The sequence below is a fragment of the Acanthochromis polyacanthus genome, chromosome 1, assembly GCF_021347895.1.
Source record: "Acanthochromis polyacanthus isolate Apoly-LR-REF ecotype Palm Island chromosome 1, KAUST_Apoly_ChrSc, whole genome shotgun sequence".
Lineage (NCBI taxonomy): Eukaryota > Metazoa > Chordata > Actinopteri > Pomacentridae > Acanthochromis > Acanthochromis polyacanthus.
Window position 1 is genome coordinate 31,234,328 of NC_067113.1, and position 12,600 is coordinate 31,246,927.

The 12,600-nt window shown below is 35.7% G+C and overlaps 1 protein-coding gene across 1 annotated transcript in view; it reads left to right on the plus strand.

The window, feature by feature from the left end:
• Positions 1-3,246: 3,246 nt before the first annotated feature.
• Positions 3,247-12,600, plus strand: part of rab11fip5a (RAB11 family interacting protein 5a (class I)) — a 38,505-nt gene continuing 29,151 nt past the window's right edge. The window contains 2 exon segments of the mRNA XM_022216706.2: positions 3,247-3,974; positions 3,977-4,055. Coding sequence (XP_022072398.2) covers positions 3,677-3,974; positions 3,977-4,055 — 377 coding nt within the window. The 5' untranslated portion in view covers positions 3,247-3,676.

Below are 12,600 nucleotides of genomic sequence, written 5' to 3' on the forward strand. Positions count from 1 at the left end.
AACCAGGCCTTAAGCGGTGGTATTCTGGCCGGGACACTCCCCCCTGTGTGATGAATCCGGGTCGAATAACCACAGAACCAGTGTGCAGAATCCAAGTCGGTTTAACGGAAACCACTCCTTACAATTATGTCTATTCTATATACTGGAGACTGGGCTACAAATGGACTAAGAGTTCTTGATATATTAATCTGTGTCCATTTTTACTTTAATCTTTGATTTTTGATGAAATATTCAATCATTTTTTATTGAACTTAACCACATGAGAAGCTTATAAAGTCAGCGCATTTGAAATGTGAGCCTGAATTCACAAGTTTTGTACTTTAAACAATTCTTTAACCGGTGTTGTATTTTGAAAGCTTGTATATTATCTATTGTGTAAAATCTTCACTCAGAAAGCTGCAAAATAAACACGGTGGAGTTGAAAGTAGAACATTACCTCAGAAATGTGATGAAGGAGAAGTATAAGCAGCATAAAATGGAAATACTCAAGTAGAATACACAGGAATTGTACACTTCTGTTTCAATAAAGCTCTACTTTGTAAGATTTTTGTTATAAGACAGTGTTGGAGGAATCAGTTTGGCAAAAGTTTGACTTTACTACATGTGCTGAGCACTGAAGTGCAAACTGCAAAGTGAAATGTAGCAGGAGAGCCGAGGGGTGAACAAAATACCTGCCTGACATGCACGAGGTATGTTTAAGTTCGGACATCTGAGGCTACACAGCCCTGAATTCTTCACGGAAAAGCACTAAAATACCTTTATTTTTTCTCTTTTTTTAACAAAACAAGAATAAGATTAACTAAGAATAATGAAAGGGAAGCACAATGTCAAATTTTCTATTAATTTATTCTGAAATACCTTGAAAAATGTACAATTATCAGGTTAAAATGTAAGATTTCTAGCCTAGATTTTCCAAGTTCCATAAAAGCCAGTAAGTTCTCCTGTCGAGATGAAGTGTTCATGTCAGTTGTGGAGGAGGAGGAAGAAGAACAATCCAAAAACTGCTGTGTGGATGAAACGGCTACCTGAGCATGCCGACAACAGATCCGTTTCCATGACAACAGAGCAACCTCCACCCACTGATGGGAGACTGTGTGATGCTGCTGGAGAGTCAGAAAAATGATGCTGCGAGTTTCAGGACATTCAGACAGAGAATTTGGCCTTGATTTGTGCAGGATAAAAGCGTATTGTTGTGATCTTGTGGTCAATTGTAACCTCTAGTTTGCCCCAAAAACAGGCCTCTAAATTTTGAAAATGCATTCCTGTTTTTGTCTTAACAGAAATATAGTACAGATATATTCAGGTTTTAAATTGTTCATAAAAAGTTAAATGTGAAAAAAAGCTTTTGGTTTTAGTCCAATTTCGCATTCAACTCTGGGTCCGAAAACAATCACAACAAACAAATACAAAACATTTAGTTGTAGAGGTGTATAAACAAAACACCTCATACGCCTCTCGATCACTATTTCATCTCAGGTTTACACCTTCATGAGAGATGCAACAGTTTGGGTAACAGAAAATTAATGCATGACTGTTTTCATCTTTGCTCTATAGGTTAAGCCATATTTTTAAATTAGTTGTAAGATCTGAAAATTGCATTGCTCCTAGTTGAAGCTGTATTACTCTTTATTGTCTTGACAGTCAATAACTGGAATATATTTGCATTTTGACTGTTCAATGCTAACAGTGTTGCTGAACCTGTATGAGCAAAAACATCTTTATGTGTGAGACAGAAGCAGATTTGTTATGATCTTGAGTCAAATATGCGCCCTCTGGTTTGCACAAAAGGTACTACATTTTTTAGGCGTATGCAGAATAAATCGCTTTTTCATTTCAGATTTTACAAATTCATCAGATTAGAACTGAAGTCATTATTCAATTTGGCCGATATAAAAATTAAAGTGCAACTATTCTGATGTGTGGTTTATAGTTGAAGTGAGTCTCCACGCTAGTTTAAGCAGCTGAAATTTCAACAATACCACCTTGTAGATACGTCCTGAAGAAATAAAACTATGAAGCAAGATGTGTGGAATTGTGCAGCAAACAAACAGTTGTGAAATAACTCTAATATGTTTTGTATTTAGATTCCTGAGTAGCCACCCTTTGCTGTGCAATCTCATGGCCGTCTCTCAGTGAGCTTCATGATCTAGTAACCTGAAAGTGTTCACTTCGTAGGTGTGCATCCATCTCTCAACATCTCTCTATCAGCATGTCCTCCACTGACGGCAGACCAGCTGGTTTCAGCACTTCTAGGTTGGGTTATCTGTCTTCCATGAGATGTTCATTATGGCTTGAAGGCGTCTCATCATGTATTGACCGCAACAGAAATAGTCATGAAGCTTAAAGAAAACCATTAAATGAGGGCGTCCAAACCTTTTTTGGAAAAAAACTTTTGGGTAAGTGAATGTGCATCAATGTGGCAACATTCAAACTTACATTTACTGGTTTTCAATTTACAATAATTGAACCATGTCACTTGTTTTTCCATAGGTTAATCTACTGCATTACTATTGAATATGTTTAGATTGCAACATCCCTACTGTAATTTTAAAATACAATACTTAAAAAATTGCAAATCTTGCTCAGAAATGCCTGGAAAAAAATTCAGATCCAATCGCACTAATGATCGTCAAAATGGACAGTGGGGTCATTTCAAATATCTGCTCGGATCATCTCTGATTTACTGGAATTTTTTATAGCATACAATGTGGATATTTCTAAAGATATTTGTAAAGTTTTAGCTTGATATGTGACACACTTCATACTAAACACTAACAGTTTTTTTTCTGTTGTTGGAGAATTTCATGACAGCTTCAAATTTCTCTCATATTTCAGAGAAAGTTTAATCTATTCGTCCAATATTACAGATTCAAAAATGATGAAATGATGAGAAATAACAGGGAAAGTTTCAGGCTTTTATCTTTAGTTCTTGAGATATTGTCATTCAAACACTTGAACTAGACTTAAACTTCAATGTGTGAAAATAAACCATGCTGAAAGTGGGTCAACGGGCAATTTTATAGAAGAATATCTCAGAAAGTACCATGTATGTGGAGCTAAGATGCCATTTTAAAATATCAATGCAATGACAATAAGGGAAATCTTCTATTCTTCGTCTGTTGCAGCTGTGTTTGGAGTGATGCATGGGAGTTTCAGTGTTTCAGTAACTACATTAAGCCTGGTTTATCTTCCTTGTGCTGCCTCCGTGTTGCAGCTCGCAGGCCTTGCAGCAGGATGTCTGCATTGTGAGTTTACTCCGGCCGTCAGAAGTCAGAAGGGGGAACATCCCGCCCTGCTCTCTGCACAGGCGTGTTCTCGGGCAGCCATGTGTTGCTCAACTTCCTGGAGGATGGAGGCGTGACGTCGCTGCAGCCCGCAGACAGGCCCGGACGGCGGCGAGAGGAGGCAGGAGGACGGACGCTGCCGCAGAGCCCACCGCCACCGCCGAGACGCACGCAGGCATCCAGCGGGGCAACGAGCACCGGCGGTCGGCCATAATGCGGCATCATCGCCCGCTGACCCCGGAGCTGATGTGACTGTTTCACCCCCTCCTTCACCCCCGGAGCAGGGAGGGAGCCAGCAGCGCCTCTTCCCCGCCGGTGTCGCCCCGTCCTCGGTGCCGTCTGGAGAGCGCAGGCCGGTGGAGGGAGGGTGGAGGCTGGCAGGGCGGGTGGACATGTCCTCGCTAACCGTGGAGGAGGACCAGAGATGGGTACCGACGCACGTCCAGGTGACGGTGCTGAGAGGAAGGGGCTTACGGGGCAAGGGCAAGCACGGCACCAGCGACGTGTACACCATCATCCAGCTGGGGAAGGAGAAATACTCGACCTGCGTGGCGGAGAAGACCACCGAGCCCGAGTGGAGGGAGGAGTGCTCCTTCGAGCTGCAGCCCGGCGTGCTGGAGAGGACGGCCGGCAGGAGCGCGTACCCGGCCGCCTGCAACGAGCTCGTCCTCACCGTGATGCACCGGGCGCTCATGGGCTGGACGTGTTCCTCGGACAGGCGGTGATCCAGCTGGACAAAGTGTTTCACGAGAGCAGATGCTTGAAAAACGAGTAAGTACGAGTGTGTGTGTGTTTTTCGGCATGCGGAGGGCGGAAAGCTGCGTGTGTTTTCTGTCTTCGTTTGTGCTCCAGACCTGCTCGTAGTTGCAGCACAGTTTTGTTGTGAGACATGAAGCCAGCTGTCAGATCCGTGCTGCTGCATCAGGGCCCTGCAGACACACCCTCCCTCCTCCAAACTAACTCTGGGCACATCTTCCACATCAACACCGAGGCCAAACAACTTCCAGAAAACCCGACAAGCTCTCCTGGAAGCACTCATGTGTCGTTAAAACCCAAATAATGTAAACAAATGCATGAAAAATGGGTTAAAACCAACAGAAACCTGCATTCAGCTCATCCAGCTGTGCAAAAACATACACAAAAAGCTTCATGTGCATGAGCAAACTTCTGAAACTAATGCAGTTCTGCAAAAAAGCAATATTTTTCCATGAAATGTATATAGTATTGAAAAAATACATTTTATTGTTTGTTAGTGCCATTGACATACAATATCTCTTCTTTTAGGGAATATTTGTTAAGATAAACAGCAAAATATGCTTAAAAAATAGGGGACATACATGGAAAAAGCTTCATCTGCATGTGCAAAGTTGTGAAACTTACGCTACTTTCCTCTATAATGCAGTGAAGCAGATATATAAAAAACATTTTTATTATTTATTTGACCTTTATTTTGCCACTAACATGCCACCGAGACACAATATCTCTTCTGTTAAAGAGTCCTGGTGAAGATACAAAGTAAAATATGCTAAAAAAAAATAGGAAGTATACATGTAAAAAGCTTCATGGGCATGTGCAAACTTGTGAAACTAATGCAGCTATGCAAAAGAACAACATTGTCCTATAAAATATAGTGAAGCAGAGATGTAGAATATTGGAAAAGTGCATTTTTATTGGTCATTTGTCCTTTATTTCGCCATGGAGATGCGATATCTCTTCTTTCAGGGAATCTTGGTCAATAAAATGTGATAACAAACAGGAACTTATGCTTAAAAAGCTTCATCTGTATCTGCAAACTTGTAAAACTAAAGTAATTATACAAAAAGAGCAACATTCTCCTCTTAAATTTAGTGAAGCAGAAGTGTAAAATATTGGAAAAAACACATTTTGTTGTTTATTTGTCCTTTATTTTGCTTTATTTTGCCACGAGTGTCCCATTAAGGTACAATATATCTTCTGTTGGGGAGTTCTGGTTAAGATAAACAGTAAAATATGATAAAATAGGGAACATACATGTAAAATGCTTCATCTACATCTTTATAATATCAGAAAACTTGTAGAAATGATGCATTTATGCAAATAGGACTTTCTTTATGAAATGTAGTGAAATCTGAGTCTAAAATATTGTAAAAATACAGTTTTATTAGTCATTTGACATTTATTTTGCCATGAAGGTAGAATATCTCTTCTGTAAGGGAGTCCTGGTTACGTAAAATATGCTAAAAAACAGGGAACTTAGATGTAAAAACTTCATCTGCATCTTTATAGCATCAACAAACTTGCAAAACTGATGCATTTATGCAGAAACAGCAATATTTTCCTATGAAATGTAGTGAAACAGAAGTGAAAAAATATGAAAAAAATCCTTTTTATTGTTGTTTTGTCCTTTATTTTGCCATAAATATTCCATTTGACATTCAGTATCCCTTCTAATAATGAGAAAATAGTAAACATACGTCAAAAGCTTCATGTGCATCTACAAACTTGTGAAACTAATGCAAATATGCAACAAGAGCGATACTTTCTGATGAAACACAGTCACACAGCAGTATAAAATGTTGAAAAGATGCATTTTTATTGTTTACTAGTCCTTTATTTTGTCCCACTGAGATGCAGTATCTCTTCTTTTAGAGAGTCCTGGTGAAGATTAACAGCAAAATATGCTAAAAACCAGGAAATATAGCACCACAAAACACATATATACAGCCACAAACCTTCACCTCGTCGTCTGTTTACATCAGGTGCTACTAAAATGTTGTCTGACCACAGCCGAGGCCTGACGTAGAGCAGGAGGAGGGGGATTAATGGCTGTCCCAAATCCAGGGATTAACCAGCAGCTTCACGATCCCCCAAAAGCTTCAAGGTATTTTTAGCATAACATGTTGTTTTACTAAACCCACCCACTGGAATACAGAAGTTTGGTGGTAAACAAGTCTCCAGAGGAAATTCCACCCTCCTCATCGTGATCATATGTGGTGTTTGTCTGTCTGGACTTTTCTTATCCAAAAGATGTTAATGAACTGAGGAAGCTAAAAAAAAATCAGAGAACAGTCCAGAAGTTTCTAGGATCATAAAATAAAGAATCTGGCCTGTTTAAAAATAAGAACAATTTGAATTTGAACTTATAAAAATAAGAAAAATGTAGAATTTGACCTGTTAATAAAAGAAAGAAATATATAGAATTTATCACTTTCAAAAAAAGAAGAAAAATAATAAAAACTGACTTGTTAAAATGAGATTTTTTTTAAAAATCTGATATGTTAAAAGTAGGAAAAATGTATAGAATTTAACCTGTTAAAAATAAGAAAAATATGTAGAATTTAACCTATAAGAATTATTAAAAATATGTAGAATTTAACCTGTTAAAAATAAGAAAAATATGTAGAATTTAACCTACTGTATAAGAATTATTAAAAATATGTAGAATTTAACCTGTTAAAAATCAGAAAATATGTAGAATTTAACCTATAAGAATTATTAAAAAATATGTAGAATTTAACCTGTTAAAAATAAGAAAATATGAAGAATTTAACCTATAAGAATTATTAAAAAATATGTAGAATTTAACCTGTTAAAAATCAGAAAAATATGTAGAATTTAACCTATAAGAATTATTAAAAAATATGTAGAATTTAACCTGTTAAAAATAAGAAAAATATGTAGAATTTAACCTATAAGAATTATTAAAAATATGTAGAATTTAACCTGTTAAAAATCAGAAAAATATGTAGAATTTAACCTATAAGAATTATTAAAAATATGTAGAATTTAACCTGTTAAAAATCAGAAAAATATGTAGAATTTAACCTATAAGAATTATTAAAAATATGTAGAATTTAACCTGTTAAAAATAAGAAAATATGTAGAATTTAACCTATAAGAATTATTAAAAAATATGTAGAATTTAACCTGTTAAAAATCAGAAAAAAATGTAGAATTTAACCTATAAGAATTATTAAAAAATATGTAGAATTTAACCTGTTAAAAATAAGAAAAATATGTAGAATTTAACCTATAAGAATTATTAAAAATATGTAGAATTTAACCTGTTAAAAATCAGAAAAATATGTAGAATTTAACCTATAAGAATTATTAAAAATATGTAGAATTTAACCTGTTAAAAAATCAGAAAAATATGTAGAATTTAACCTATAAAATTATCAAAAATATGTAGAATTTAACCTGTTAAAAAAAAGAAGAAGAAATATGAATATAAAAACCCTTCTGAAAGTGGGTCAACAGGCACTTTTTTTTTTAGAAGAAAGTGCTTTATATATGGAGCTAAAATGTCACAGATACCATTTTAAATATGCTTGTTCTGATAACAAGCCAATCCAAGGTGGTCAAACAGAAGGATCCTGATGATTTGAGGTGGAATAACGGACTAAAATCTGTCCAGCATTTATCAGAACTGGAAGCAGTTTAACAGAAGCGACCATCATCCGATTTAACCACGTCTCTGCCCAGACAGACCCGTAAACATGAGACGAAAGGGGAACCAGCCTCCTCCTCCCGTCGGCCCGGTTGGTCACTTGAAGGTTAGAGGCGGCTGTGATGTGTCAGCAGTTTGGCTGCTGTGGTACATTCAGTGTCTCCATGTGGTATTCGGTGAATCTGGGCTGGTCAATAGCAACACTTAGAACGCTCAACAACCTCTAAATAACGCACAGAAAGCATCCCGAGCTGCACGAAGAACATTCTGGAGAACTCTAGCCAGGAGAATCTACTGCTTTGGAGGAGTCTTGGTGCAAAATTAATGCTGATATTTACTTTTTTTTCCGTCTCTCAGTGCTTCTCTGCTGTAGTCTTGTCATTCCCAGTACGGATATAAATCTCTAAAATATCGACTGAAATACAGCCGGGTCACAGATTAAAGGAAAATCCTGAGCTTTGACCCTCCATGAGGAGACCTGCTCCTCTCTTATGCTGTCGGAGGCATTTTTCTGGCCCGGTTTGGGTCCACTTGTCCCCCTAAGAGGGAAAAGTTACTGCAGATCAATACAAAGTGGTTCTGAGCGATCACCTCTATCCTCCGATGGAACATTTATATCCTGATGTGAGGGGCTCTTCCTGGATGAAAATATCTCCATCCACAGGGCGTGAGGGGTCACTGAATGGTTTGATAACAATGAACATTATATAAATTAAACGCTGTAGCTTTCACAGCTATTAGATCTCAACCCAACTGAACAGCTGAGGGAGGTTTTCTACCAACATGTTACACATAAATAATCATTAAAACACCAAATTAGGGAATATATTTTACAAGAACTGAGTTTGTCCATCCAGGAGAGTTCCAGAAACTCGGGAAAAGCTAAATTAAAGCTGTTCTGGTGTCACACAGTGACTCATTAACCTACTAAGACACTTTATATTGGTTTTTCCTTTAATATGTCACCTGTCTGTGCATATTTTAATTTCATTTGGTGAATACTATTTTTGCTTGGGACTGTTTACAATGGAGGAATTTTTTGAAAGTACAAAAAATGTAGAATTTGACCTAGAAAAAAAAACAAAAAACATGTATAATTTTATCTATCAAAGATAGGGGACAAATGTAGAATTGGACTTTTTTAAAAATATGAAAAATATGCTCTTGACATGTTAAAAATGAGAAAAAATTCTTAAAAAAATAAGAGGAATTCATCAAATTTGGCCTGTTAAATAAAAGAATAGTATAGGATTCGAGCTGTTAAATGTAAGAAAAATGCAGAATTTGACCTATTAACAAAACAAGAAAAATGTCAAATTTGACATGTTAAATATAAGAAAAATCTATAGAATTGGACCTGTTAAAAATGAGGAACATATATAGAATGTGACCTTTTTTGAAAATAGAAAAAACTTATACAATTTTACCTATTAAAAGTAAGAAAATCTATAGAATTGGACCTGTTAAAAATAAGAAGAATATAGGATTTGAGTTGTTTAACTTAAGAAAAAAAATTAATTTAATCTGTTGACAAAATGAGGAAAATGTAAAATGTGACATGCTAAGAATAAGAAAAATCTATAGAAACGGAGATGTTAAAAATCAGAAAAACATATAGAATTTCTCCTTTTTAAAGTAGAAAAAAATATAGAATTTGACCTATTAAAAGAAAAAAGTTCATAGAATTTGACCTGTTTTAAGAAAAAGTAATATATTTAAATTTTGACATCTTAAAATTAGGAAAAATTTATAGAATTGGGCATACCAAAAAATGTAGAATTTGACTTTTTGGGGGGAAAAAAGAAATATAAAGGATCAGACTGAAAACCTCAGATTCTCTAGAATCTGACCAAAGCAGAAATGCTTTCCTCACCAACATATTCACGGTTAAATTCATCAATAAAGTTTTAAACAGTTTTAAAATAAAATTAACTGTAATATGAACAGAATATCACGAGAAGCAGTGCAGTCATGATGCAGTCAAAATGTTTCCAGTAGCCTCAGTAAGTTTCATTTTCTTAACAGTAAACTGATCAAACACTCCAGACAGTGCGTTTTGGTCTCAGTATTAACCAATAAACTCCTAATACCTTATAATTTAACTTAGCTAACTGAGTATTAGCTGGCAAAGCTCTGATTTGTAGTGCAAGCTGAGAAGAGTCAGAAAGTTTGGGAAGTGGATTTTTCCAAAGCCAAAATTTCCATTTAAAATGTGCTGCAACAGATCATCTGAGTCTGTTGCACCAAAGCCATCTGGTATATTGACTTTCACTTTTTAAGATAATTTCTATTCTGTTTGTCCATTTCGACGTTAAATAGTGTTGCTTTAATGCATTAGTTTGCTGCATATTTATGCCTTTTACCCCAAATTTCTACTAAACTACAAATGCATCAGTGTTTAGAGTTGACTTTTAAGCAACACGCTTAACTTTCTTTAATATAGTATAAAATTAACTGTTAATTGGGGCGTCTAGTGGGTGGGACTGCTAGCTGCAAGTCATTCTTCTGCTCTCTTTCCCCACATTTCTTGTCTCTCTGCACTGCTACTATATAATAAAGACTTAAAAAAATGAACTACTAGCTAACTAATTAAAGACTCATTTAAAATATGCCAAACAATATGACTAATACGAAACTATTTAAGCAGATTATTTTTAATCCAAACTTGTTATATCATGTTGCTGACATGCAAAATTCTGCTATCCATAGCACTGACTGAATTTGAACTCAAGTTAGAAGCAAAAAACAGATTTACAGTCTAAGAAACTGAATTTTGATTGATTTTAATTTGAAAGTTCTTCCTTAACCATTGACAAAACATTTGGACTCCACTACAAATAGGTTATTGGGCCTGGAATTGAATTTGTTTTCATAATTTTATCATTCATGTTGCAAATTTGCACATATTTTCCATGTGATGATAATGATGCATGGCATGCATTTGACAAGTAATCATTATTAAATGTATTGATGTGACTTTCAGCCATTTTGCACAGCTGTAAAGTCAAATGTTGAGGCAACACAGCACTTATTTGGCTTTTTCATATGTGAAAAATGGACGATTATGTCACATTTTTACATGAAACATGACCAGAAAGTCTTTTAGTTTGACAGTATGACTTCTCTTTCGTGTGATGTGTGGGTGTGGGGCTTTCCCCAGCAGCCTCCTTTAAACTAAACCTGTGTGACTTGTGATTCCTTGCGGGCATTGTGATGCAGTAATAATGGGTTCTTGGGGTTCGTCTTTTGTTTAAGTTGAGCTTCATTTGCATTGTGATAAAAACGTAGAAGAAGAGATGAATGGTGGCGGTAAAATCTGATAATAAAGACAAAGAATAAATGCAATCATTAAGCTACTCAGGTGGAAAGAAGCTCAGTAACTCAACAAAACAAAGTTAAATTCAGTGTATACGCAGATTAATGTGTAATATTTCATGTCAAAACACACAAAAAATGTTGTCAATGTGCTTTTTCTGGATGATAAAAATGTTAGAATTCTTTCTGCAGAGGTTAAGGACTGAGGTGTGTGGGCCACAGCTCTGCCAAGACTCCTTCACTTTCCTAATTCTAATATTTATAAAGGCCTTTAGAGGAGCTGCAGGCTTCACAGTGATCTACAGCTCCAGGTTCACATGCTTCATTCCCCCTTTCTTCTGCACTTCAGGCTCGTTTTATTCTCTCCGGGATTCATCATTTTTCCACACAGTGTACTTCTGAATCAGCATGTTCCAGTCACAGCCGCTGGAAATGAGGAATGAGTTTTAAATTTGGATGTCGTTACTTCGGAGTTAATTCTGCACACGAGTCGGATCTGACCTCTTTTTTTTTTTACAGAGAAGGTCTTTTATTAGCCTTTTCATAACCAAAAACATGAGCAAAAGTGTCGGGAATTAATTAAACCGTTTGTTAATCTGCAACCTTTGGCACGTCTGATATAATACTTTAGCTGCAGAGGTCATGTTCAAAAGCTGCTCTGTTCGCTTCTCTATAGTTTTAGATTCCAAAAACACCAGTGTCATTACCTGAGTTTAGTTATTTTTTTGCCAAACACACTTGTTAGTCCTCATCCTGAAACAATTTTCTGAGACAACCATAAGCAGAAACACACTGAAAACAAAATAACAACAAAAAATCTTTACTTCTACTAATGAACCTTACTTTCTCAGTAATAATACCAGAAATAATTATCTATGATTGTGCTTTACAAGGCCGTTCTTCCTCCAAGTGCTTGCTCAAAGGGAATTTTTGCATTTGTTTGGTTTCTCTCTATAATATTGTACGGCCTTAACTAGGGCAGAACAATTAATCACTTTCAAATGCAATTAGCAAATCAAAAAAGCTGCAATTTGGGAGGTATATTTATACAGTGTACAGTTTGATACAGACATTTCAGTGTGACTTAAGGCTTCTTTATTATTATTATTATTTCATTATTTACATTGAATGCAGGCTGACCATTGACCATTGCTACTATATTTCTAACTTAAAGGTTCTGTAGTATTTTACTCTCTTTTGATATCACTTAAAAAATGAAAAAAATAATGAATATGTATTAGAAGCAATTTATATCTTTAAGTCTTTGGCTTTCCAAATAGAATGGTTAATATTTTGATAGTGTTACATTTTAAATCTATTACACAATCAATATTATAAATTATAAATATTTCATATCAGTGCAATAGTTTAAACTCTTTTAAAACATATAATCTATGAACCAGATGGGGGGATATGCGAAAATCAGAATTTCCCCTCGTGGGATTAATAAGGGATAAAAAAAAAAAAACATTACAAAGTCAGCTGGTGACACTGTTTTCAACCAAGTCATGAATGTTAGCTTAAGTAGCTAGCTAGCTGCATCTGCTCATATCTGCTAGTGATAGCTAATAT